We start from the raw sequence: 27,575 nt of genomic DNA, 5'->3' as shown, positions 1-27,575 counted from the left end.
TCGTGATATGTACCATAGAGTCGGCTAAGTGACGCTAGACACAATACACAGGCCTCCAGACATCATAGAGAGGAAGAGGAGCGTCTAAACCTCACAACCTGTCTCGTGATATATACCATAGAGTCGGATGAGCGAGTTAGACGCTAGTACGCATGCCCACAGCCATCCTAGAGAAGAGGAGGAGGAGCGGCCCTTGTCTTCCCTGTCTCCTTCCATCCACTATGGAGTTCTGCATCCAATAACGTGAAATAGCATCAAAGATTTCTATCCTAAATCTATAAGGACTCTATAGGGGGCGCTCTCCAACCTTTAACCCTTCAGCTGTAGGAAAACTACAACTCCCAGCATTCCCTGGCCGCCGCCAGTTCCTTGAGGATCATTTCCAGCTTTCGGCTCTTCTTTTGACAAACCTTCCAGTAACGGACTGGTTTATTAACCCCGTGAAGGCCTGTGAAGCGTCCGTCTGCGTTTTTGCCCGTTTTCCTCTTTCTCGGATTGCTTTTGACACCCCCCACCACCACCATGAGGCCCGTAGACCGCGTCCTTCTACTCTGGCTCATCTCTCGTAGGTTGGGAATGAGACGCGAGATTCTGGAGGAAAAACCGAGGGCAGAGATGAGGCAGATGGAGGAGCAGAGGCAAATGGCGGAGCAGAGGAAGATGGAACAGAGAGAGATAAAGCAGCGGGAGATGAGGCAGAGGATGGAGAGGAGAGAGATGAGGCAGAGGAGGGAGATGAGGCAGAAGAGGTTGTGGGTTCATCCTAAACTCTCCCAGTACACCGGCTCCGGACATTTCCACACCTTCTTCTCTGACCTGCGCCAGCACCCTGACAAATTCTCCGGCTTCTGCCGCCTTTCCATCCAGGCCTTTGACAAACTGCTGGAGATGCTGCGACCTGGGCTGACCTTCCAGGACACCAATATGAGGCGCTGTATATCTCCAGAGGAGCGGCTCATGGTCACCCTGAGGTCAGAACACACATTGCCCTCATGTAACCAGGGCAGCCATGTCACCCCGATAGAGCCGGCATCACCCCTTTACCCACTGGTGGCATCATGTGATGTAAATGACCCCCTTAGTTCTCATCAGTGCTGTCGTCCGTAGTGATGGGCACCAATAGAATCCAAAAGATCTGATTATCTATAAAGGGGTCTACTGCGTTAATGTTTGGCATCTGTGATTTTGCAAGACGGTAAAGTCCTGTATGCAGATGTGAATGTACCCCTATCTATTGCTGCCTTGTGATCCTGATAGAGAGAGCGCCCAAATCCACTGCTGCCATGTGAGAGAGCTAACAATCCCATAAATGGACTCTTTACCTAATACCGCCATGTTACCTTTCCCTATTGTAAATGCCCCTATACTCAATTCTATCTTGTGACCCTGATAGAGCTGGCACTACTATACATGCCCTCTATACCCAATGCAGCCATATGGGCCTGATAGAGCTGGCACAACTATGCATGCCCCGCATACCCATTGCAGCCATATGGGCCTGATAGAGCTGGCACTACTATAAATACCCCCCATACCCAATGCCGCCATATGGGCCTGATAGAGCTAGCACTACTATACATGCCCTCTATACCCAATGCAGCCATATGGGCCTGATAGAGCTAGCACTACTATACATGCCCCTATACCCACTGCCGCCATATGGGCCTAATAAAGCTAGCACTACTATACATGGCCCTATACCAAATGCAGCCGTATGGGCCTGATAGAGCTAGCACTACTATACATACCCTCTATACCCAATGCAGCCATATGGGCCTGATAAAGCTAGCACTACTATACATACCCCCCATACCCAATGCAGCAATATGGGCCTAATAGAGCTAGCACTACTATGCATGCCCCTATACCCAATGCAGCCATATGGGCCTGATAGAGCTAGCACTACTATACATGCCCCTATACCCAATGCAGCAATATGGGCCTAATAGAGCTAGCACTACTATGCATGCCCCTATACCCAATGCAGCCATATGGGCCTGATAGAGCTAGCACTACTATACATGCCCTATATACCCAATGCAGCCATATGGGCCTAATAAAGCTAGCACTACTATACATGCCCCTATACCCAATGCCACCATATGGGCCTGATAGAGCTGGCACTACTATGCATGCCCCTATACCCACTGCCGCCATATGGGCCTAATAGAGGTAGCACTACTATACATGCCCCTATATCCAATGCAGCCATATGGGCCTGATAGAGCTAGCACTACTATACATGCCCTCTATACCCAATGCCACCATATGGGCCTGATAGAGCTGGCACTACTATGCATGCCCCTATACCCACTGCCGCCATATGGGCCTAATAGAGGTAGCACTACTATACATGCCCCTATATCCAATGCAGCCATATGGGCCTGATAGAGCTGGCACTACTATACATACCCCCATACCCAATGCCGCCATATGGGCCTGATAGAGCGAGCACTACTATACATGCCCCTATATCCAATGCAGCCATATGGGCCTGATAGAGCTGGCACTACTATACATACCCCCATACCCAATGCCGCCATATGGGCCTAATAAAGCTAGCACTACTGTACATGGCCCTATACCAAATGCAGCCGTATGGGCCTGATAGAGCTAGCACTACTGTACATGGCCCTATACCAAATGCAGCCATATGGGCCTGATAGAGCTAGCACTACTATACATGCCCTATATACCCAATGCAGCCATATGGGCCTAATAAAGCTAGCACTACTATACATACCCCCCATACCCAATGCAGCAATATGGGCCTAATAGAGCTGGCACTACTATACATACCCCCCATACCCAATGCAGCCATATGGGCCCGATAGAGCTAGCACTACTGTACATGCCCCTATACACAATGCAGCCGTATGGGCCTGATAGAGCTAGCACTACTGTACATGGCCCTATACCAAATGCAGCCATATGGGCCTGATAGAGCTAGCACTACTATACATGCCCTATATACCCAATGCAGCCATATGGGCCTAATAAAGCTAGCACTACTATACATGGCCCTATACCAAATGCAGCCATATGGGCCTAATAAAGCTAGCACTACTATACATGGCCCTATACCAAATGCAGCCGTATGGGCCTGATAGAGCTGGCACTACTATACATACCCTCTATACCCAATGCAGCCATATGGGCCTGATAAAGCTAGCACTACTATACATACCCCCCATACCCAATGCAGCAATATGGGCCTAATAGAGCTGGCACTACTATACATACCCCCCATACCCAATGCAGCCATATGGGCCCGATAGAGCTAGCACTACTGTACATGCCCCTATACACAATGCAGCCGTATGGGCCTGATAGAGCTAGCACTACTATACATGCCCTCTATACCCAATGCCACCATATGGGCCTGATAGAGCTGGCACTACTATGCATGCCCCTATACCCAATGCAGCTGTATGGGCCTGATAGAGCTAGCACTACTATACATACCCTCTATACCCAATGCCACCATATGGGCCTGATAGAGCTGGCACTACTATGCATGCCCCTATACACAATGCAGCCATATGGGCCTGATAGAGCTAGCACTACTATACATACCCCCCCATACCAAATGCCGCCATATGGGCCTGATAGAGCTAGCACTACTATAAATACCCCCCATACCCAATGCAGCCATATGGGCCTGATAGAGCTAGCACTACTGTAAATGGCCCCCTTTCTTATTGCTGTCATGTGACTAGATTTATTAAAGGGAAGGGGTGCACGTAGACCAGGCAGAGATGACTAACTTTATATTTTAATTTTGCAGATTCTTGGCGACAGGCAATTCGTTCACATCCTTGCACAGCGAATTCTTGCTGGGTATATCGACCATTGCTGGGATAGTTCGCTCGACTTGTGATGTCATCTGGGAGAAGCTCTTGTCCTTAGTCATGCCTCCGCCCTCGCCTCAGCAGTGGATGGAGATTGCCGAAGGGTTTTACAACACTGCACAGTTTCCGAACTGCATCGGGGCACTGGATGGAAAGCACATCCGTGTCAGGAAGCCGCCACACTCGGTGGCTGGCTATGATAAGTACAAGCAGTATTTTTCGGTAGTACTGTTGGCATTAGTGGACAGCAGTTACCGGTTTGTGACTGTAAATATTGAGTCTTACGGAAGCGCGGCTGATGCTCGCAACTTTAAGGCCTTCAAATTAGGTCAGAAACTTCTGACCGAACAACTTGCCATTCCTGAACCCAAGAAACTTCCCGGCTCCTCTAGCCCCACAGCCCCATTTGTCATTGTGGCTGATGAGGGCTTCGGCCTCAGTACAAATGTCATGCGCCCGTATCCACGTCGAGGCTTGGATGAGAGAAAACGCATCTTCAACTATCGCCTCACCAGGGCCCGTCAGTTCGCCAAGTGTGCCTTTGGCATGCTCGCTAATAAGTGGCAGATTTTTATGACCCCTATCCGGATGCATCCCAAAAATGTGAACTCTGTTATAAAAGCGTGCGTGATCCTGCACAATTACTCCCAGATTTATGATTCCGCCATGGAACCGGAAGCGGCAGAACATCATCATACGTCGTCCGCACATGATCTGACATCGCGCGCAAGACCTGGAACATCTGGACTAGGCATCAGGGACCTGTACGCCGACTACTTCATGACACCTGAGGGCGCCGTTCCATGGCAGCAGGACTCTAACCACTGAGCACAGTGATATCTATTGCCGCCTCTGATTTTCGGATTGTTCCGCCTCTGGTTTCACATTGTTGCTGCATCTGCTTTTACATTTGTTGCAGTTTGTTTTGTGAGTCTTGCACGTTCTAATCTATCAGGACTTGACTTGAGTTTAAGTTTCCATTTTTTTGGTCATAATAAAAGCTGTATAGACGGCCATTTATTATGGACCAATAGCTTGCGTTCTGGCGTGACCCGCTACACGTTAACCATGTGCTTAGCACCATATAGAGACATTTTTGTGTAAGTGATGTCCTAAAAACTGTGGACCCTTGAAGTGTATCGTGAGCTTTATGTATTTTGGCTAAAATATTACAAATGCCTCATTTATCATCTGGTTCTTCTTTTAATAATCTGTAACCAAACTCTCAAACCCACCCGCTTCCCTCCAGGCCTGTGGACCAGTTTTGGGTGGGAAAAAGTTACTAACCCCTACTTTGAAATAAAAAGATTCGTTACTTTTACTTATATTGTACAACTAGCATCTGTCCGCGACTTTGTCTGTGAGTTGGTGTTGGCGCTGAGCCGCTTATATTTAGCCAATTGCTGTTGTGGATGATCCGCCTGCTCCCGCGTCTCGGCTCTGCTACATCACAGCATATGCGCAGCATACTCAATTGTATGTACATCTCTGCATATGGAGAGCATACTCAGCTGTGCTACAGTGCTGCCTAAGCTCTGCTACATCTGGCCATTTGGATTATAGAGGGGTGTTCTTATGTCAGTGTGTGAGCAGCTTCTGTGTTACAAAGGGCTGAATGGATGTTGCTGAAATGTGCCAAAGTTCGATCAGCCTGCTCCCGCGTCTTGGCTCTGCTACATCGCTGCATATGCGTAGGATACCCAGCTGTATGTACATGTTTGCATTTGGAGAGTCTATAGAGGTATGCTACAGCGCTGCGTAAGCTCTGCTACTGGGCAATTGTGATTACAGGGGTTTGGTTATGTGACTGTCTGAGCAGCTTCTGTGTTACAAAAGGCTAAATGGATGTTGCTGAAATGTGCCAAAGTTCTCCCCCCTCCCCCATCAGAGGCAGAACAACACATTCCCTGTCGTACTAACTGAAACTCTACACCCGATATACTCCTCTTGCCCACACACATCCTGCATGTTCTGTAGTCTCCTGATCTTCCATGAGACTCCATTTTCATCAGCTTTCACACTGTCCAGCTTCATCCTATATAGCTCCACCCACAAAATAGTGTGTAGCTCCACCCACTGCCTAGTATGATCCTATCCTAGAATGGCTCAAGGACCTGTGACGATGTCATCACAGGTCCTTTAGTGTTGTCTGAACCTACATTCCTACACTGCGGTTGTGTAGTGACGCCATTTACCGGGATAAAAAGTAGCCTATGTGTTAATCGGGGTTCCTATCTATGGATGTGGCAAATTTCATGCAAATCCGTTCAGCCGTTTTTGCGTGATTGAGGAACAAACATCCAAACCCACAAACTGTCACATTTATATTAGTAGGATTATAATATTAGTAGGATTATTAATATGATCCAGTTTATTAGATATGTAGTTTGTTATATACTGGTAGATACTTTGGTAGGAATTCAGTCATTAGTTTCTTGGTAAATTAGAGGATCTTTACCGACCATGACGTTCAGCCATGAATAAAGGGGTCGGTCTGGCCTGTCAACGCCACAGCCCGGCTTCCCGCTGATCTCCATGTTTTTTTGCAGTTGTTGTTGTTTTTTATTTAGAACAATAAAGAAAATCTTTCAGTACTAAGAAGTTGTCGGAATAATACAAAAGAAAAAAAACAAGCGCAGATGCTTACAATGCTGTGCCGAGGGCTAAGTTGGTGGTGTGGCCACTGATTACTAGTTTTTATGGTGGTAAGGGCTCTTCTAGATGATCTTCCGGTGCCTAGAGGTTCACAGAACAGCTGATCTGTATGGGGTCTGAGAGTCGGACCCCAACAGATCACGTACTGATGGTCTATCCAGTATGAAAGCGCCATTTTGGGGGGTAGTTCACTCAACAGGACAACACTCGAAAATTGCAGCCTCTGTAGGGTTAATGTCATGTCCATGGTGTCTATGCTTAGTCTGAGTCTGCCATTGTAATACTATTAGTGGCCACTAGCTAAAGGATGGCATCCTGTCAATATGACCCAGTTACTTGAGTGCGTCACATGTCTCTACAAAGAGTCAGCCCAGGTTTCCTTTAGTGGGAACTGGTACTTATATTCTGTGCATAGACATAGCACTTGGTAAGTCGGAGCCCCATTACAAATTTTGCTTTAGGGAGCATTCACACGGAGTAAAGTGGCACGCTATTTGGCGCGTTTGCGCCACGTGTTTGACGGTGCGTGTTTGCGGTCGCGTTAACGCCGCGCAAAGCGATGTTACTTCATAGTTTTGATGCCTACAGTGTGAATCTACAATTTTCATAAGTCATGAAAATACAGAAAACTCTTTGACTGAGAAGGTGTGGCCAAACTTTTGGTCTGTACTTTACACATGATCACATAATACTTATTTACCAATAGAAACTCGCAGGTTGTTCAGCCTTCACATACACGCAGTTTTACACCAGGTTTCCATATCAACGAACCTATTCTTATGGGGCCACTACAGAAACAAAAATGAAATATACCCATGCGAAGCCGGGTCCTTCTGCTAGTTTACTATAAAAGACACATCAGTAGAGGTGCGGGGTCCTCTTTTAGTTCAATGGGAGCTGTATAAATATGTAGGGAGCTCCCCCTAGTGGTGGCTGCAGACAACTAGATTTGTCTTATTTTACACTACAGCAGTGTAATGGGAATTTTTGCATCAGTAAAACAGATCTTGCCCCTATAAAGACATAGTAGCGGCTTCCTCAGACAACAAACTCTGCTCTACACAAGAAGCTTTAAAAACAAGGTAGAAAATGTATTACAGAATTACAAAAAAAATTAGGAAATTGCAGATATAAAAAACAAACACAAAAAAATATAGTGCATTCTCTTGCTTGAGGTCGTGGTTGAGTCTTCTGCAGGATCCAGGATTACCAGCCTGTCACCGCATGTTCCATCTACACAACACAATCCCGCTGTGCCGCAGTCACTCATACATAGAGTCATTAACCGTCAATGGGCTCGTAGGACTCCATTGTTTCATGAGTCGTCAGTTGCAGACCTATCTGGAAAATGGCTTCCCATGGGTCCCGAAACCACTCGACTATCTCTTCCGGCAAAGATGGGTCTTCTGTCCACAGAAGCCAAGCAGTCTCTATTGCTCTCTGTTGGGGGGGAGAGAAAAAAAAAAGATGTCACCAAAAATTGAAGACAAGTTCTATGCAAGGGAGTAAAACAGGCTACTTGATATAGATATATTTTTAATAAAAAATTTTCTCCCAATTTTCATCTTGCAGTACCTCTTTTGACCACTGTGAGCGCCATAATTCTTACAGACACTAGTGCAACAGCGCCGCCAGCTCAAATGTAAAAAAAAGTTGTAAAAAGTGATCAATGAGGAAGATTCATGTGAAGTTCTGACAGGCGCATTCAGGAACTCCACCCTACGAGGGGTCGGTCATCGCTTGTCATAAGTCTCCAGATCCTCAGTATTGTACTACTAAAGACACAACCACTGTACCGTATTGTCTGCATTGCATGGCGTTATGGCAGTGTACAGCAGTTTGGTGCCTCTTACCTCATGATATAGCCTGATGCGCAGATGGAGCGGGGCGCATTTGAATAAATGCAACGACATCATGACGAAGATCTCCCATTCTTCCTTTATGGTCACTTTCTTGGGCAGCTCCTGTGCGTCACCTTCTCCTGCAGATGGAGCCACAGGTAGCCACTGGTGGTCCTCTTCTAGAAGATACATGTGGGTCTTGGTGAGGAGTAAGGACACTGCGGTGGCCTTCGTGGCACCCTGAGCCAGTGCTGCATTAGATGGCTTGCCATATAGCGGCTGATTAGCATTAGCACACGGAACAGCAACTGCGCCGGGGATCGAGCCCTCTGAAAACAAAAGATATGCAGGATATTAGGGGGTTAACTACACGTGTGTATAACAACATGTATGAAAGAGACAGGACAATGCTCACTGTCTATAGACATGTCTGTAAATAACACCAGGTGCACTATGAGGTTCTGCAGCAGTAGTGAGGGGTGCACTATGAGGTTCTGCAGCAGTATTGAGGGGTGCACTATGAGGTTCTGCAGCAGTAGTGAGGGGTGCACTATGAGGTTCTGCAGCATACTGCTGCGGAACCGCATAGTGCACCCCTCAGATACTGCTGCAGAACCTCACAGTGCACCCCTCAATACTGCTGCAGAACCCCATAGTGCACCCCTTAGATATGGCTCGCTGAGTCTTCTGGGCGCATAATCATTATTATTAATCAGTATTGAGGGGTGCACTATGAGGTTCCGCAGCAGTAGTGAGGGGTGTACTATGAGGTTCCGCAGCAGTAGTGAGGGGTGTACTATGAGGTTCTGCAGCAGTAGTGAGGGGTGCACTATGAGGTTTCGCAGCAGTATTGAGGGGTGCACTATGAGGTTCTGCAGCAGTATTGAGGGGTGCACTATGAGGTTCTGCAGCAGTAGTGAGGGGTGCACTATGAGGTTTCGCAGCAACAGTGAGGGGTGCACTATGAGGTTCTGCAGCAGTAGTGAGGGGTGCACTATGAGGTTCTGCAGCAGTATTGAGGGGTGCACTATGAGGTTTCGCAGCAGTATTGAGGGGTGCACTATGAGGTTCTGCAGCAGTAGTGAGGGGTGTACTATGAGGTTCTGCAGCAGTATTGAGGGGTGCACTATGAGGTTTCGCAGCAGTATTGAGGGGTGCACTATGAGGTTCTGCAGCAGTAGTGAGGGGTGCACTATGAGGTTTCGCAGCAATAGTGAGGGGTGCACTATGAGGTTCTGCAGCAGTAGTGAGGGGTGCACTATGAGGTTCTGCAGCAGTACTGAGGGGTGCACTATGAGGTTCTGCAGCAGTAGTGAGGGGTGTACTATGAGGTTCTGCAGCAGTATCTGAGGGGTGCACTATGAGGTTCCGCAGCAGTATTGAGGGGTGCACTATGAGGTTCTGCAGCAGTATCTGAGGGGTGCACTATGAGGTTCCGCAGCAGTATTGAGGGGTGCACTATGAGGTTCTGCAGCAGTACTGAGGGGTGCACTATGAGGTTCTGCAGCAGTACTGAGGGGTGCACTATGAGGTTCTGCAGCAGTACTGAGGGGTGCACTATGAGGTTCTGCAGCAGTATTGAGGGGTGCACTATGAGGTTCTGCAGCAGTATCTGAGGGGTGCACTATGAGGTTCCGCAGCAGCTGAGGTTTATATAATGAGGTGTATAATCTGGTACAGAGCAGCTGCCGTGTCAAGGACAATATTGTAACTTAAGTATCTCAAGGTTCCTTATTTAATAAGGGCCACATGTCTGGAGCAAAACTAAACCCGAGGACAATGTGAGGCGCTGCGCGGGGCAGGAGGCCAAATGATTATGGGCCCAGAAGACTCAGCGAGGGAGGACGAGATAACATTAATGAGCCAGAGACAAATCACACAGAAGGCGGCAGGACCTGGACTAAAAATGTCTTACCGGGCTTGTAGTGTGCCAGGACGTAGAGGAAGCCGGGTGCCTGATCCACTCCAAGGCTATCGTGCAGGAGATGCCTGAGACAGAGCAGAGAGATAAAGTAAGGCCGGGAGACAGGTGGTCAGGGGAAGAATAAGAAGACGTAAGAACAGAGATAGCTACAGATAGTATATGACATGGTTGTACATTGGCTGTTTTATCTATTAGTGCAATGAAAATAAAGAGATCTGATAATAATGACAGTATTCACACTACATACTAGAGACCACAACTATACAGAAGAGACACCCTGAGCTCAACAATGTACAGAGAATACACACAGTGATGTCACAGTACAGGATAATACACACAGTGATGTCACAGTACAGAGATAATACACAGTGATGTCACAGTACAGAGATAATACACACAGTGATGTCACAGTACAGGATAATACACACAGTGATGTCACAGTACAGGATAATACACACAGTGATGGCACAGTACAGAGATAATACACACAGTGATGTCACAGTACAGAGATAATACACACAGTGATGTCACAGTACAGGATAATACACACAGTGATGTCACAGTACAGGATAATACACACAGTGATGTCACAGTACAGGATAATACACACAGTGATGTCACAGTACAGGATAATACACACAGTGATGTCACAGTACAGAGATAATACACACAGTGATGTCACAGTACAGGATAATACACACAGTGATGTCACAGTACAGAGATAATACACACAGTGATGTCACAGTACAGGGTAATACACACAGTGATGTCACCTCACAGTGATGTCACAGTACAGGATAATACACACAGTGATGTCACAGTACAGGATAATACACACAGTGATGTCACAGTACAGAGATAATACACAGTGATGTCACAGTACAGAGATAATACACACAGTGATGTCACAGTACAGGATAATACACACAGTGATGTCACAGTACAGAGATAATACACAGTGATGTCACAGTACAGGATAATACACACAGTGATGTCACAGTACAGGGATAATACACATAGTGATGTCACAGTGCAGAGATAATACACATAGTGATGTCACAGTACAGAGATAATACACACAGTGATGTCACAGTACAGGGATAATACACATAGTGATGTCACAGTACAGAGATAATACACACAGTGATGTCACAGTACAGGGTAATACACACAGTGATGTCACAGTACAGAGATAATACACACAGTGATGTCACAGTACAGGGTAATACACACAGTGATGTCACAGTACAGGATAATACACACAGTGATGTCACAGTACAGAATAATACACAGTGATGTCACAGTACAGGATAATACACACAGTGATGTCACAGTACAGGGATAATACACACAGTGATGTCACAGTACAGAGATAATACACACAGTGATGTCACAGCACAGAGATAATACACACAGTGATGTCACAGTACAGAATAATACACAGTGATGTCACAGTACAGGATAATACACACAGTGATGTCACAGTACAGGGATAATACACACAGTGATGTCACAGTACAGAGATAATACACACAGTGATGTCACAGCACAGAGATAATACACACAGTGATGTCACAGTACAGGATAATACACACAGTGATGTCACAGTACAGAGATAATACACACAGTGATGTCACAGTACAGAGATAATACACACAGTGATGTCACAGTACAGGGATAATACACACAGTGATGTCACAGTACAGAGATAATACACACAGTGATGTCACAGTACAGAGATAATACACACAGTGATGTCACAGTACAGGATAATACACACAGTGATGTCACAGTACAGAGATAATACACACAGTGATGTCACAGTACAGGATAATACACACAGTGATGTCACAGTACAGAGATAATACACACAGTGATGTCACAGTACAGAGATAATACACACAGTGATGTCACAGTACAGGATAATACACACAGTGATGTCACAGTACAGAGATAATACACACAGTGATGTCACAGTACAGGATAATACACACAGTGATGTCACAGTACAGAGATAATACACACAGTGATGTCACAGTACAGGGATAATACACATAGTGATGTCACAGTACAGAGATAATACACACAGTGATGTCACAGTACAGGGATAATACACATAGTGATGTCACAGTACAGAGATAATACACACAGTGATGTCACAGTACAGGATAATACACATAGTGATGTCACAGTACAGAGATAATACACACAGTGATGTCACAGTACAGAATAATACACAGTGATGTCACAGTACAGGATAATACACACAGTGATGTCACAGTACAGGGATAATACACACAGTGATGTCACAGTACAGAGATAATACACACAGTGATGTCACAGCACAGAGATAATACACACAGTGATGTCACAGTACAGGATAATACACACAGTGATGTCACAGTACAGAGATAATACACACAGTGATGTCACAGTACAGAGATAATACACACAGTGATGTCACAGTACAGGGATAATACACACAGTGATGTCACAGTACAGAGATAATACACACAGTGATGTCACAGTACAGAGATAATACACACAGTGATGTCACAGTACAGGATAATACACACAGTGATGTCACAGTACAGAGATAATACACACAGTGATGTCACAGTACAGGATAATACACACAGTGATGTCACAGTACAGAGATAATACACACAGTGATGTCACAGTACAGAGATAATACACACAGTGATGTCACAGTACAGGATAATACACACAGTGATGTCACAGTACAGAGATAATACACACAGTGATGTCACAGTACAGGATAATACACACAGTGATGTCACAGTACAGAGATAATACACACAGTGATGTCACAGTACAGGGATAATACACATAGTGATGTCACAGTACAGAGATAATACACACAGTGATGTCACAGTACAGGGATAATACACATAGTGATGTCACAGTACAGAGATAATACACACAGTGATGTCACAGTACAGGATAATACACACAGTGATGTCACAGTACAGGGATAATACACACAGTGATGTCACAGTACAGAGATAATACACACAGTGATGTCACAGTACAGGGATAATACACACAGCGATGTCACAGTACAGAGATAATACACACAGCGATGTCACAGTACAGAGATAATACACACAGTGATGTCACAGTACAGAGATAATACACACAGTGATATCACAGTACAGGATAATACACACAGCGATGTCACAGTACAGAGATAATACACACAGTGCTGTCACAGTACAGGATAATACACACAGTGATGTCACAGTACAGAGATAATACACAGTGATGTCACAGTACAGAGATAATACACACAGTGATGTCACAGTACAGAGATAATACACACAGTGATGTCACAGTACAGGATAATACACACAGTGATGTCACAGTACAGGATAATACACACAGTGATGTCACAGTACAGGGATAATGAAGTTTCGCTCTAAACTGAATTTCCAGTTTGTAGATTTTCACTTTAGTTTGAAGATATTTCGTCAATTACAACATATAATATAGGAATAATATATAATAATATTCTCACCAAAGACGATGACCCGGGGTAACCTCCTCCTTGGGGCTGTAGTGCAAATTTGCGCGAATATGTGCCGGCAGAACTGATATAGTATCTGAAATTCAAGCACATTTATAATATGTGAGATATTTCTAAAGAGACCCTGAGACGCGATGTCCTGCAGCACAGCAGAGTATCAACTTTCCCATATCTGATCATGCGGCACTACCTATCTCCAAACACAAAATTCTCTGCCAATTCATTCTATGACATCTCTTATATGGAGCTCCGACCCCCTTCTATTTTTCACACGGCCATAATGGCACATAACAAAATTCCAGCTGCCTACATCTACCACTAGGGGGAGCTCATTGTATAGCAGATTATACAGCTCCTACAGAACTCCATTATGAGCTCCTCCTAGTGGTGGGTGCAGGGAGTATCCAGGTAACATTATGGACAGGACTGCTCACCTAGTATGTACCGGCTGAAGGTAGTGGTGCTCTTGTGGTTTCGGGTCAGTAGGGTGTAGGTGGCGTTGGAGGAGTCAAACCCCAGATATAGGCACTGCTCCTGGAGCCCCAGGTGAAGGTGAGTGAGCGAGGTGAGTGCATAGGAATCCCTCAACTGCAGCCACTCATCTGGGGAACCCCTGAAAGAAATCATGGCCATGTCAGCTTTATGGTGGCCAAGAAAACAATGTCCTGCCCAACTGGACCCGTCAGAGTCCATGGGGTGATGCTGGCGTCTGTCATGTAGGTGTGAACAGAGCCTTACCCGATGTCTCCGGTGATTTCTAAGAAATAAATCTTCTGACTGGACAATACAACAAGATTCCAAACCTCCTCTGGATTCCCGAAACGAATCACAGGGACCTGGGGCAGAGAAGACAATGAATGAAAACCACCATGAAATAAGGTTCACCCAACATGGACGAGCTGGATATTCACAGCGTGGACTCACCTTCATGGCACATTTAAATTCTTCCTTCTCTTCGTTCAGGATTTCCATGCTTAGATAGAGCTTCAGATGTTGATTCATCCTCCGGAAGTCCAAAAACTGATGTGGACCCAAGGAACCTAAAAAGGGACACCTGGGAGGTTAAAGGGGGCTTCTGGGGATAGGTTATCAATATCAGATTGGTATGGTCTGACACCCGACACCCTCACCGATGTCCGTAGCTGCTGCATGGAGCAGGAAGCAGACAGCGCTGTACTCCGTGCAGTGGTCAGGCTGGGTTACTGCAGAAAATCACTCATTTTAATGGATCCTAAGCTGCAGTAACCTGATCTGACCACTACACAGAGAACGGCGCTGTCTGCTTCCTGCTCCATCAGCTGCAGACAAAAGGTGATCAGTGGGGCGTCAGGTCATCAATATCAGAAATATGAATTAGTCCTGAAAATTCCTCTAAGAGCACAGACCAAGTCCCAGAATTGGGGCATTAGAATACACTTTCTTGTGAACGTCTCATTGTATCACTTACTTGGACTGATCGGCCAGCGGAACTCGTCCTCCACTGGAGTTTTTGACCCAAAAAAGTAGTTGGTTATACGGTCCCACAGGCTTACTTCTGGCGTAACTTTCCCACGGGTGGTGATGCTGTCAAGCTCATCTTTAGCCCCTGTGCAGGTGCTCGATGATCCTGAGCCCTTCTTAAAAATTGACCACCAACTATCGTTGTCATCTGGTGACTTTCCAGAAGACTGTACAATATAGTCCATCGGCAGTGTGACAACATAGGAGCTCCCGCAGTAGGGGCAGTCTGGGACATCTGCAGAACAGGCAATGAAAATAGTCACCACTTATGTCTAAAGAGTCAGGGGGTACAGGCAGGGGAGTGGGCACCATGGGTACAGTATCACAGAATGCCATCCTCAGCTGACTGACCATCAGTGCAGTGGTGCCCCCTATCTAACAGTTTATAGGGTATCTGAAATTAGCAATCCCCTGCCCCTTTTTTAGGATCTCATAAATTTGTGGACCATTCCTTGGTACAACATTCCCTTAAAGGGGTTTTCCGGGGCTTAGGATAGGCCATCAATATGAAAGTCCCGGAAAATCCATTTAAATGGGATGTCCCAGTGTAACAACTTATCACCGGGACCTTTATAAAGAGCGGCGTATGGAACGCCAGTCCTAATAAATCTGACCCAATGTCTCTAGTCTATGACCACAAATAGGAAAATGGAGTCGAGTAGGTAAAACGGTCACCTAGGTCATCGGGTAGCTCTTCTCTGATCCGTTTCCTGGAGTCTTGGCCGCTGTTCAGTTGCCAGATGAATTTAGTTGTGCATTTTAGACAGTTAAATTTGTGTGGGTCATCAGTCTCTTTGACCTTCAGGTTCCGCTCCAGGACTGGATACAGCTCCTTTAGAAGGTTCTAAACCACGAAAAACAGGATAGATGAGCTGAGAAGACCCCACAACTACTATAATACTGCTCCTATGTACAAGAATATAACTACTATAATACTGCTCCTATGTACAAGAATATAACTACAATAATACTGCTCCTATGTACAAGAATATAACTACTATAATACTGCTCCTATGTACAAGAATATAACTACTATAATACTACTCCTATGTACAAGAATATAACTACTATAATACTACCCCTATGTACAAGAATATAACTACTATAATACTGCTCCTATGTACAAGAATATAACTACTATAATACTGCTTCTATGTACAAGAATATAACTACTATAATACTACTCCTATATACAAGAATATAACTACTATAATACTACCTTCTATGTACAAGAATATAACTACTATAATACTACTCCTATGTACAAGAATATAACTACTATAATACTGCTCCTATGTACAAGAATATAACTACAATAATACTGCTCCTATGTACAAGAATATAACAACTATAATACTGCTCCTATGTACAAGAATATAACTACAATAATACTGCTCCTATGTACAAGAATATAATTACTATAATACTGCTCCTATGTACAAGAATATAACTACTATAATACTACTCCTATGTACAAGAATATAACTACTATAATACTACTCCTATGTACAAGAATATAACTACTATAATACTACTCCTATGTACAAGAATATAACTACTATAATACTACCCCTATGTACAAGAATATAACTACTATAATACTGCTCCTATGTACAAGAATATAACTACTATAATACTGCTTCTATGTACAAGAATATAACTACTATAATACTACTCCTATGTACAAGAATATAACTACTATAATACTGCTTCTATGTACAAGAATATAACTACTATAATACTGCTCCTATGTACAAGAATATAACTACTATAATACTACTCTTATGTACAAGAATATAACTACTATAATACTGCTCCTATGTACAAGAATATAACTACTATACTACTCCTATGTACAAGAATATAATTACTATAATACTACTCCAATGTACAAAAATATAACTACTATAATACTGCTCCTATGTACAAGAATATAACTACTATAATACTGCTCCTATGTACAAGAATATAACTACTATAATACTACTCTTATGTACAAGAATATAACTACTATAATACTGCTTCTATGTACAAAAATATAACTACTATAATACTACTCCTATGTACAAGAATATAATTACTATAATACAGCTCCTATGTACAAGAATATAACTACTATAATACTACTCTTATGTACAAGAATATAACTACTATAATACTGCTCCTATGTACAAGAATATAACTACTATACTACTCCTATGTACAAGAATATAATTACTATAATACTACTCCAATGTACAAAAATATAACTACTATAATACTGCTCCTATGTACAAGAATATAACTACTATAATACTGCTCCTATGTACAAGAATATAACTACTATAATACTACTCTTATGTACAAGAATATAACTACTATAATACTGCTTCTATGTACAAAAATATAACTACTATAATACTACTCCTATGTACAAGAATATAATTACTATAATACAGCTCCTATGTACAAGAATATAACTACTATAATACTACTCCTATGTACAAGAATATAACTACTATAATACTGCTCCTATGTACAAGAATATAACTACTATAATACTACTCCTATGTACAAGAATATAACTACTATAATACTACCTCCTATGTACAAGAATATAACTACTATAATACTACTCCTATGTACAAGAATATAACTACTATAATACTACTCCTATGTACAAGAATATAACTACTATAATACAGCTCCTATGTACAAGAATATAACTACTATAATACTACTCCTATGTACAAGAATATAACCACTATAATACTACTCCTATGTACAAGAATATAACTACTATAATACTACTCCTATGTACAAGAATATAACTACTATAATACTGCTCCTATGTACAAGAATATAACTACTATAATACTACTCCTATGTACAAGAATATAACTACTATAATACAGCTCCTATGTACAAGAATATAACTACTATAATACTACTCCTATGTACAAGAATATAACCACTATAATACTACTCCTATGTACAAGAATATAACTACTATAATACTACTCCTATGTACAAGAATATAACTACTATAATACAGCTCCTATGTACAAGAATATACCTACTATAATACTACTCCTATGTACAAGAATATAACTGCTATAAGGGTGCATGCACACTGAGTAACGCCGGGCATGTATGAGAGCCGTACACGCCGGCATTACAGCAGACTGCCGAACACTTCCCATTCACTTCAATGGGAGCGCTCGTAACAGCGGCATTTACGAGCGCTCCCATTGAAGTGAATGGGAAGTGTTCGGCAGCCCTGCTGTAACGCCGGCGTGTACGCCTCTCATACACGCCCGGCGTTACGTAGTGTGCATGCACCCTAATACAAGAATATAACTACTATAATACTACTCCTATGTACAAGAATATAACCACTATAATACTACTCCTATGTACAAGAATATAACTACTATAATACTACTCCTATGTACAAGAATATAACTACTATAATACTGCTCCTATGTACAAGAATATAACTACTATAATACTACTCCTATGTACAAGAATATAACTACTATAATACTACCTCCTATGTACAAGAATATAACTACTATAATACTACTCCTATGTACAAGAATATAACTACTATAATACAGCTCCTATGTACAAGAATATAACTACTATAATACTGCTCCTATGTACAAGAATATAACTACTATAATACTACCTCCTATGTACAAGAATATAACTACTATAATACTACTCCTATGTACAAGAATATAACTACTATAATACTGCTCCTATGTACAAGAATATAACTACTATAATACTACTCCTATGTACAAGAATATAACTACTATAATACTACCTCCTATGTACAAGAATATAACTACTATAATACTACTCCTATGTACAAGAATATAACTACTATAATACAGCTCCTATGTACAAGAATATAACTACTATAATACTGCTCCTATGTACAAGAATATAACTACTATAATACTACCTCCTATGTACAAGAATATAACTACTATAATACTACTCCTATGTACAAGAATATAACTACTATAATACTACCTCCTATGTACAAGAATATAACTACTATAATACTACTCCTATGTACAAGAATATAACTACTATAATACTGCTCCTATGTACAAGAATATAACTACTATAATACTACTCCTATGTACAAGAATATAACTACTATAATACTACCTCCTATGTACAAGAATATAACTACTATAATACTACTCCTATGTACAAGAATATAACTACTATAATACTGCTCCTATGTACAAGAATATAACTACTATAATACTACTCCTATGTACAAGAATATAACTACTATAATACTACCTCCTATGTACAAGAATATAACTACTATAATACTACTCCTATGTACAAGAATATAACTACTATAATACTACTCCTATGTACAAGAATATAACTACTATAATACAGCTCCTATGTACAAGAATATAACTACTATAATACTACTCCTATGTACAAGAATATAACCACTATAATACTACTCCTATGTACAAGAATATAACTACTATAATACTACTCCTATGTACAAGAATATAACTACTATAATACAGCTCCTATGTACAAGAATATACCTACTATAATACTACTCCTATGTACAAGAATATAACTGCTATAAGGGTGCATGCACACTGAGTAACGCCGGGCATGTATGAGAGCCGTACACGCCGGCATTACAGCAGACTGCCGAACACTTCCCATTCACTTCAATGGGAGCGCTCGTAACAGCGGCATTTACGAGCGCTCCCATTGAAGTGAATGGGAAGTGTTCGGCAGCCCTGCTGTAACGCCGGCGTGTACGCCTCTCATACACGCCCGGCGTTACGTAGTGTGCATGCACCCTAATACAAGAATATAACTGCTATAATACTACTCCTATGTACAAGAATATAACTACTATAATACTACTCCTATGTACAAGAATATAACTACTATAATACTACTCCTATATACAAGAATATAACTACTATAATACTGCTCCTATGTACAAGAATATAACTACTATAATACTACTCCTATGTACAAGAATATAACTACTATAATACTACTCCTATGTACAAGAATATAACTACTATAATACTACTCCTATGTACAATACACTATACTGCTATAATACTTTTTGGTCATGTATGGTTGGAGTTGTGTTCCTATGATCAGTTGTCGCTTCCCCGGCTCTTTTCTATACAGTCCCATAGACAGTATAGTTGTAGCCTTCACTGATATACACCAGACTGGTTTCCTTTCTTATCTTCCCAGTACGATACAATACTTCAGATACAATTTGTCATCTGCTTTTATATACTGTTTAGCACACACATGGCAGTATTTTATTTTTTGTTGTCCCTCCCTCTTGGAGACCCCTCTTACCTCTACACAGATTTTTTTTGTATTGTCCAACACCACATAAGAAACAGACTGCTCATCCTTGCATGAGGAATAAAAGCTCAGCGTCAGTAATGGCAGCTCTTCTTCTACCCCCTGTATAAAGACAGATCATGAAACATCAGTCCATTGAATGCTCCATGTGAATGGAGCCGTAGTGAGCGTGCCCAGTGCTCATGTGCTGCACATGGGGCTCCTGTTCTCATAATCACTAAGGGTAGGAAAACCCTTTTAAAAACCTGTCCTTTTCATACGACAGACATCCATCATTCAATTTTGTACCGAGCTGTGCATCACATGATCAGGACAGATGAAGGTTTTAAGAAGCCGCGGCCATCTTTTTTTCTCTCTTGAAGTGTATATATTATATATATGACTCACATCCATGGTCCACTGTATGATTTTAGTCTTGATGTCGAGCAGTTTCCGCAGATCTCTCCTGAACAAGACCTGTCCACGCCTCAGCTCAATCTCCAGGAGATGTCGTTCTGTCACCTGGAGTAAAACCCATGACCAGTTTGGGTCACGTGGCTTACCGTCCACTACAGGGCACGCCGCCACCAGGGAAGAGACGGGGTCTGGTGGAAAATAATATCACATGAGACTAGGCCAAGAGCCTGTAACCATACAGAAGGAATCTGATGCCCTGCCTTCATGAGAAGATATCCTCTCTAATTTCATAAGAAATGTACTTCTCTCATTCTCTGGAAAGAGTCTAGCTCCTCCCCTGCCAAAAGGAATAAGTCTAGCTCCTCCCCTGCCCAAAGGAAAGAGTCTAGCTCCTCCTCCACCCTATGGAAAGCCTCTAGCTCCTCCCCTGCCCAAAGGAAAGAGCCTAGCTCCTCTCCCTCCCTATGGAAAGAGTCTAGCTCCTACCCTACCCAAAGGAAGAGTCTAGGTCCTCCTCCTCCCTATGGAAAGAGTCTAGCTCCTTCCCTGCCCAAAGGAAAGAGTCTAGCTCCTCCCCACCCTATGGAAAGCGTCTAGCTCCTCCCCTGCCCAAAGGAAAGAGCCTAGCTCTTCTCCCTCCCTATGGAAAGAGTCTAGCTCCTACCCTACCCAAAGGAAGAGTCTAGGTCCTCCTCTTCCCTATGTATAGAGTCTAGCTCTTCCCCTGCCCAAAGGAAAGAGTCTAGCTCCACCCCTGCCCAAAGGAAAGAGTCTAGCTCCACCCCTGCCCAAAGGAAAGAGTCTAGCTCCACCCCTGCCCTAAGGAAAGAGTCTAGCTCCACCCCTGCCCTAAGGAAAGAGTCTAGCTCCACCCCCTCTCTATGGAAAGAGTCTAGCTCCTTCCCTGCCCAAAGGAAAGAGTCTAGATCCACCCCCTCCCTATGGAAATAGTCTAGCTCCTCCCTGACCCAAAGGAAAGAGTCTAGCTCCTCCCCTGCCCAAAGGAAAGAGTCTAGCTCCTCCCCTGCCCAAAGGAAAGCGTCTAGCTCCACCCCTGCCCAAAGGAAAGAGTCTAGCTCCTCCCCTGCACAAAGGAAAGAGTCTAGCTCCTTCCCTGCCCAAAGGAAAGAGTCTAGCTCCACCCCTGGCCTAAGGAAAGAGTCTAGCTCCACCCCCTCCCTATGGAAAGAGTCTAGCTCCTTCCCTGCCCAAAGGAAAGAGTCTAGCTCCACCCCTGCCCAAAGGAAAGAGTCTAGCTTCTCCCCTGCCCAAAGGAAAGAGTCTAGCTCCACCCCTGCCCTAAGGAAAGAGTCTAGCTCCACCCCCTCCCTATGAAAAGAGTGTAGCTCCTCCCCCTCCCTATGAAAAGAGTCTAGCTCCTCCCGTTCCCAAAGGATAGAATCTAGAGGCAATCCCTTTTCATCTTCTGCATGGCTCCTCGTCTTACTGTCTGTAATGTCCTCTTCTGTTTCCTTGCTCCTGTCCGCCCATTGAAATATTTCATCCTCTAGAGAATCCTTATTCTTTTCTATCAGCACATCAGAGTCTTTCAGTTCGTCCTCGTCTGTGCTGGGCGTCTTGTCCGTGTCAGGGTCGGAGATCTCAGGGACATGGGACTGGTTGTCTGCTATTGGGAGAAGGTGCAAGTCCGTGGTGTCAAGTGAGGAACTCTCGGTGGGGTCAGGACTGTTCTCTCTATGGCTCTCAGCCAGCTCTCTCTCCAGGTGCGGCCGGTACAGCAGCCAGTCTGTGCCGTACAGATTCCGAAAATTGACTATGGAGTCCATTTCTTTCTGGTACTTGAGTTCAGGTGCTAAAAAAGGGAAACAGAACTTTAGTGATTGGCGGACACCAGCCACAGAAAATGAGGGGAACAGTCTAAAGAAATTGGGACACGGCTGTATAATCAGTGGCTGAGGCTGCAACTCCTTCCTCCACCATGCTGTACACTGCAGCTCGTAGCAAACAGCTGCAAGATGGAGGAAAGCTGGATCTTAAGGTCCAACATTCTTTGTATATTTATGTTAAGCTATATCATCTTATGGGGCATGGATTTACTGCAGGCCGTGAGCGCCCCCTAGTGGTGCAGACTGGAATCTCATGGAACTGCTTCTCTAATAACGCTAATAAAAGGTTAAAATCGGGTGTAATAAATGTTCTGACCAATACGGGCGATTTGCACTGCCAAAAATTATAATTAACAACCATCTAATTATCAGTATCATTTATGTCTATGGCCACAACCATACTACATACTCGACATACTGTCATTTCATTTTATTTTGTCCACAAGGGGGCGCACTAAACACTATGTAATGAGTAGAGATGGGCGAACCTCATGAAATTAGTTTCAACGAAGATTTGCGAGGTTTGGCATGAACCATAAGCGCTATTCTATACTCTGGGGTCTGAAGATCACCTAGCCTCACCTGTCCTGGACATCCTCATGGCGTCCGGTGCCCCCTTCCTGCCTCTGGTTGACATCATGTGCCCCAGGTCACCGCTGAGGCCCAATCACGTGGGACACGGCGACATCATGCAACTTTGATCCAATGTCATTATTGCAACATTTCCTACAGCTTGTGATTGGGGCTCAGTGATGACCATGGGGGTGCGTGAAGTCGGCTGGAAGAGGACGCCGGGGGTGCCGCAAGGATTCCCAGAATAGGGGAGTATAACTGGTTATTTTTCGTCTTCAGCGGGCCTCCAGTTATTATACTCTGCGGCATGAGGAGACCCCAGTGTACAATGGCGCTTAGTGTGTAGTTTTGGGTCTGGGTCCAGATTTGGAAAATTTGGGTTATATCCGATTCTCTAGTACTGACGTTTCGGTTGTCTCCGCTGTTCGCATTCGCTGTAATCTTGCTCGGCGATGTGCGGGATGTTCACTTTAACCTGTGAAAGAGTGAGAGAACGGAAATCCTTTACCTTTAACCCTTCACTTGCCGGGTGGTTTTACTACAGACGCCCGGCACACTGTGTAACCGCCCCCTGCACCTTACAGTCATGAGCGCCTTCATGCAATCTTAGCAGAATGTTTGTTCCCTCACCTTGCTCTTCTTGCGTTTTTTCGAAGCGGCCTTCACGGGTTCTGAATAAATTGGCAGAAGAGGGTCGATGGAGTTTTTGGACAAGTTTGAGCCCTGTTGGGGGGAGAAGAATTTCATGTAATGGACTTGACATAGTTCAATCCCAGCTAGTACCTACAGTGATGCGTTTGGCCATAACACAACCCATACAATTGAGTGGAGCCCCAGAGATCGGGGGGCGCCCACAGCACTGGGTTACGTTATGGCCACTATCTATTAGCTTATTCCAGTAGTGACAACTATTGATTCACTCACCCCCATTTCTGCGCAGGCGCACTCTGCTTCAGCTTCCAGGGATCAGCGCTCTAATGAGAATGGATTTTAGATACGCTGTATCTAAGTAGGAGTCATTGATCATTGATTGCCGTCCAGTAAAACCTGACAACATGAGACAGAGGTAGTGAGTAGACGTCCGGCACCTTGTCCTGTACATGACCCATGAGCTGCTACTTATCTTGTCCAAAGCTTTAGGGGACAGGTACTGAGTTACATACACGTGATAATCTTAATGGAAATACAGAGTAGACCCCTCCGAAAGAATTGCAGGTGTAGAAAACATTCAGAATATGGTGTGCCCCTTTTAAATGATGTTTCTTTTTGGTCTGCGGTTACCACTAGGGGGAGCTCACTGCATGTGCATTTATATCATCTATGTGCAGTGCGCTCCCTAGTGGTAGATGCAGGAAACAAGAATTTTATTACTTTTTCATTTCTTATGTAATAAAGATACGTCAATTGGTCACATGGCCGTTGTGCAACTCAGCCCAACTACAATGAATGGGGCTGATCTGTGATACTAAGCTAAGCACAGACAATATGCAAAGTACGGTAAGCAGTGAAGATGCCAAACCACTAGTCCAAATGCTGCAGCCATGACTATTAAAAGGGTTATCCAGGACCATATTAAACTCCACGTTCTCTTTTCATGGTAGTCACATCGTGCCCATTGGTCACACACGATGCTGCAGCTCAGTACCATTCGATTGAAAGGGGCTGAGCTGCAATATAAGATAAGATATGTGTGTTTGTGTGTTTGGATGTTTGCATGTTCGGATGTTTGTTCCTCAATCACGCAAAACCCGCTCCACCGATTTGGCTGAAATTTTCCACAAACATAGTTAATACACCCGATTGCGCAATAGGCTACTTTTCGTCACAATAGCACACATACGTTTGTGCCAGGACCCCCACAAAACCCAAACTCACACCACCATCTCTGCAATCTCACACACTTTGGACCATAGCAAGCCACAAAATTCATATTGCCCTCTACAGCCTCGCCCCTAACCCCACACAATCACATATACATATACTTTACCACTTTGCCCCTCACCTTAACGATACTCCAGGAGGTTCTCTTTAACGCTCCGGAGCAGCCATGTTTGCCGACCCCCACCACTCTGACAATCCGTGACACCGCCCACCCATGTCAATACCCCTAGGCCGTCTAATAAATGCAAAAAAAAAAAAAAAAGGGGAAAAAATAAAATGAAAAATAAAAAGTATTACAAATTCAAATCCCCCCCCCCTTTCCCTAGAACACATATAAAAGTAGTTAAATACTGTGAAACACATACATGTTAGGTATCCCTGTGTCCGAAATCGCCCGCTCTTCAAAGCTAGACAAATATTTTGCCTGGATGCTTAAAGCCGTAGCATACTGAAAAGTCCAAAACCGCTGTTTTTTCACTATTTTCATTATCATACAAATATCAATCAAAAGTGATCAAACCAATAGCATTTCCCGAAAATGCAACAACTAAAAACTACACCCGGCCCCGCAAAAAAAAGGCATCCCCCGACACAGACAAATAAAAAAGTGACTGCTGTCAGAATATGGCGACTTTTACAAACAAAAAAATGTCAACACACTACTGGCAGAAAATAACAAAGCGTACAATGTCGTATATCGAAGTATATTAACTTCAAATACCTCTGTCCCAAAGACACTATGTACAGTATATACCAACACCGTATAGCGGCTCATATACAAATTACCTTCAACACACAAGTCTCACGTATTCTCAGAATTACAGCAAAAACAAGATACAAAGTTACATTTCATATCCCATACCTTATACACACTACGAAAACCTTACCCGCACCTGTATATACCCACTGCTACAATCATCGCAGACGAAGTCGCGGGTACCAGCTAGTAGTCCCATAATGGGGAAATTTCAGTGATACAGTGTCGTGGATGGTACAGTAGTATATAGCAAGAAAGAAATACATACAAGCTCATGGCAGATACTAGACATAGCAACTAAAAGCAAAGACAAACTGCAGGATCATTTAGTTCTCTGTGCAAAGTGATGTTGATAATACAGCCCGACTGCGGTTGCGGCACTATATAATGTGGGATGCTGTGCTTGGTAAGTAGTGGAGAGGCCACACCAAGCAATATCATAGCCCCGGATAACCCCTATAACCTCCCCCGCTCTCAGTATGATGGTGACTCTCTATAGGGACATTACCTCTCTCAGTTTTTGCAGCTTAGCCAATCCTAAAGGCTGTATGGGCTCCACCATCAGATTGTAGGACAAGTCCAGGTTCTGCAGACTGCGCAGATGTTCCTGACCTACAAAGATAAACCACAATCAAAAACCAACAACGCTATAAAACTGCACCGTATATGGGCCACACGCACACAAATACATACGGACTGACCTCTGATGCTGGACAGCTGGTGGTATCTCAGGATGAGGGTTTGCAGATGTGTAGTGGACAAGACATTCAGCTCCGGGATGGACACCAGAAGGTTGTAGCCCAGGTTAAGATACCGGAGCTTCAACCTTAGCAAGACAAGGAAGGGGGGGAGAAGTGCAAATAAAGTGATCTATAGGTTCCTGCCCGACCCCCATGTGACCAGGTCTAAGGTCCCACCTCCAGATAAGAGCCACAGTCATTGAGGAGATTATGGCTCAACTCCTGGGTATGCAAGTTGTTTGACAACTCCAGGAGGAAAGGAAGACGCATCCATAATGGGGTCAACAGACCAAGTGTCTAAGGCCCTGTTCACATTACGTCTGTAACAGCTGCAAAAACCAGACACAAGTCAACGGCCGTCTGTTCACGTAGAGATCCATGTCACAAAATATATATGTGTATAGAAAATGGAGCAGATTTTTGTTTTCTTTTTTAAAAAAAAAACAAAAAAAAAACAACAAACAAGGATCTCTATGTAAATGGCCGGACCTTCATTTGCATCTGTTAAAGGTGATCTGAATAGAGCCCAAGGCTTCACTCACAGGTTTTACATCTGTTTGGCAGATCCCTTTAACAGATACAAAAAAAAACAGATGCAAATCCTCGGCTATCCATTTACAAATCCATCATTGTGCTTCTTGTAAAGTATCCGCTTCTGTCTTTTTTTGAGGGGGACGGACACAAATATGT

General features: G+C 43.5%; 1 protein-coding gene across 1 annotated transcript; it reads right to left on the bottom strand.

Annotated features, from left to right (window-relative positions):
- Positions 1-7,787: 7,787 nt before the first annotated feature.
- On the bottom strand, positions 7,788-27,155 carry LOC142217282 (serine/threonine-protein kinase 11-interacting protein-like). The gene is made up of 17 exons (XM_075285474.1): positions 27,063-27,155; positions 26,847-26,964; positions 26,654-26,757; positions 24,138-24,230; positions 23,913-23,982; positions 22,535-22,900; positions 21,079-21,275; positions 20,683-20,793; positions 15,994-16,162; positions 15,266-15,553; positions 14,743-14,858; positions 14,557-14,654; positions 14,253-14,431; positions 13,810-13,894; positions 10,263-10,336; positions 8,353-8,676; positions 7,788-7,942 (listed from the first exon to the last, which is right to left on the bottom strand). Exons 1-17 carry the CDS (start codon positions 27,153-27,155, stop codon positions 7,788-7,790), a joined length of 2,640 nt encoding a protein of 879 aa, XP_075141575.1.
- Between the last annotated feature and the right edge of the window lie 420 nt (positions 27,156-27,575).

This window comes from Leptodactylus fuscus, chromosome 8, assembly GCF_031893055.1.
Source record: "Leptodactylus fuscus isolate aLepFus1 chromosome 8, aLepFus1.hap2, whole genome shotgun sequence".
Lineage (NCBI taxonomy): Eukaryota > Metazoa > Chordata > Amphibia > Anura > Leptodactylidae > Leptodactylus > Leptodactylus fuscus.
This window is presented reverse-complemented; position numbering and strand designations above follow the sequence as displayed.

What these genes read in the sequence shown, in the direction of transcription:
- LOC142217282 (XM_075285474.1), bottom strand. Translation starts at nt 27,155, where the DNA reads ATGCGTCTTCCTTTCCTCCTGGAGTTGTCAAACAACTTGCATACCCAG. An exon ending in AAAAACGCAAGAAGAGCAAG is followed by an intron (nt 23,983 to 24,137) that starts GTGAGGGAACAA and finishes ACTCTTTCACAG; the next exon opens with GTTAAAGTGAACATCCCGCA. An exon ending in GAAATCACCGGAGACATCGG is followed by an intron (nt 14,432 to 14,556) that starts GTAAGGCTCTGT and finishes GATTTCTTTCAG; the next exon opens with GGGTTCCCCAGATGAGTGGC.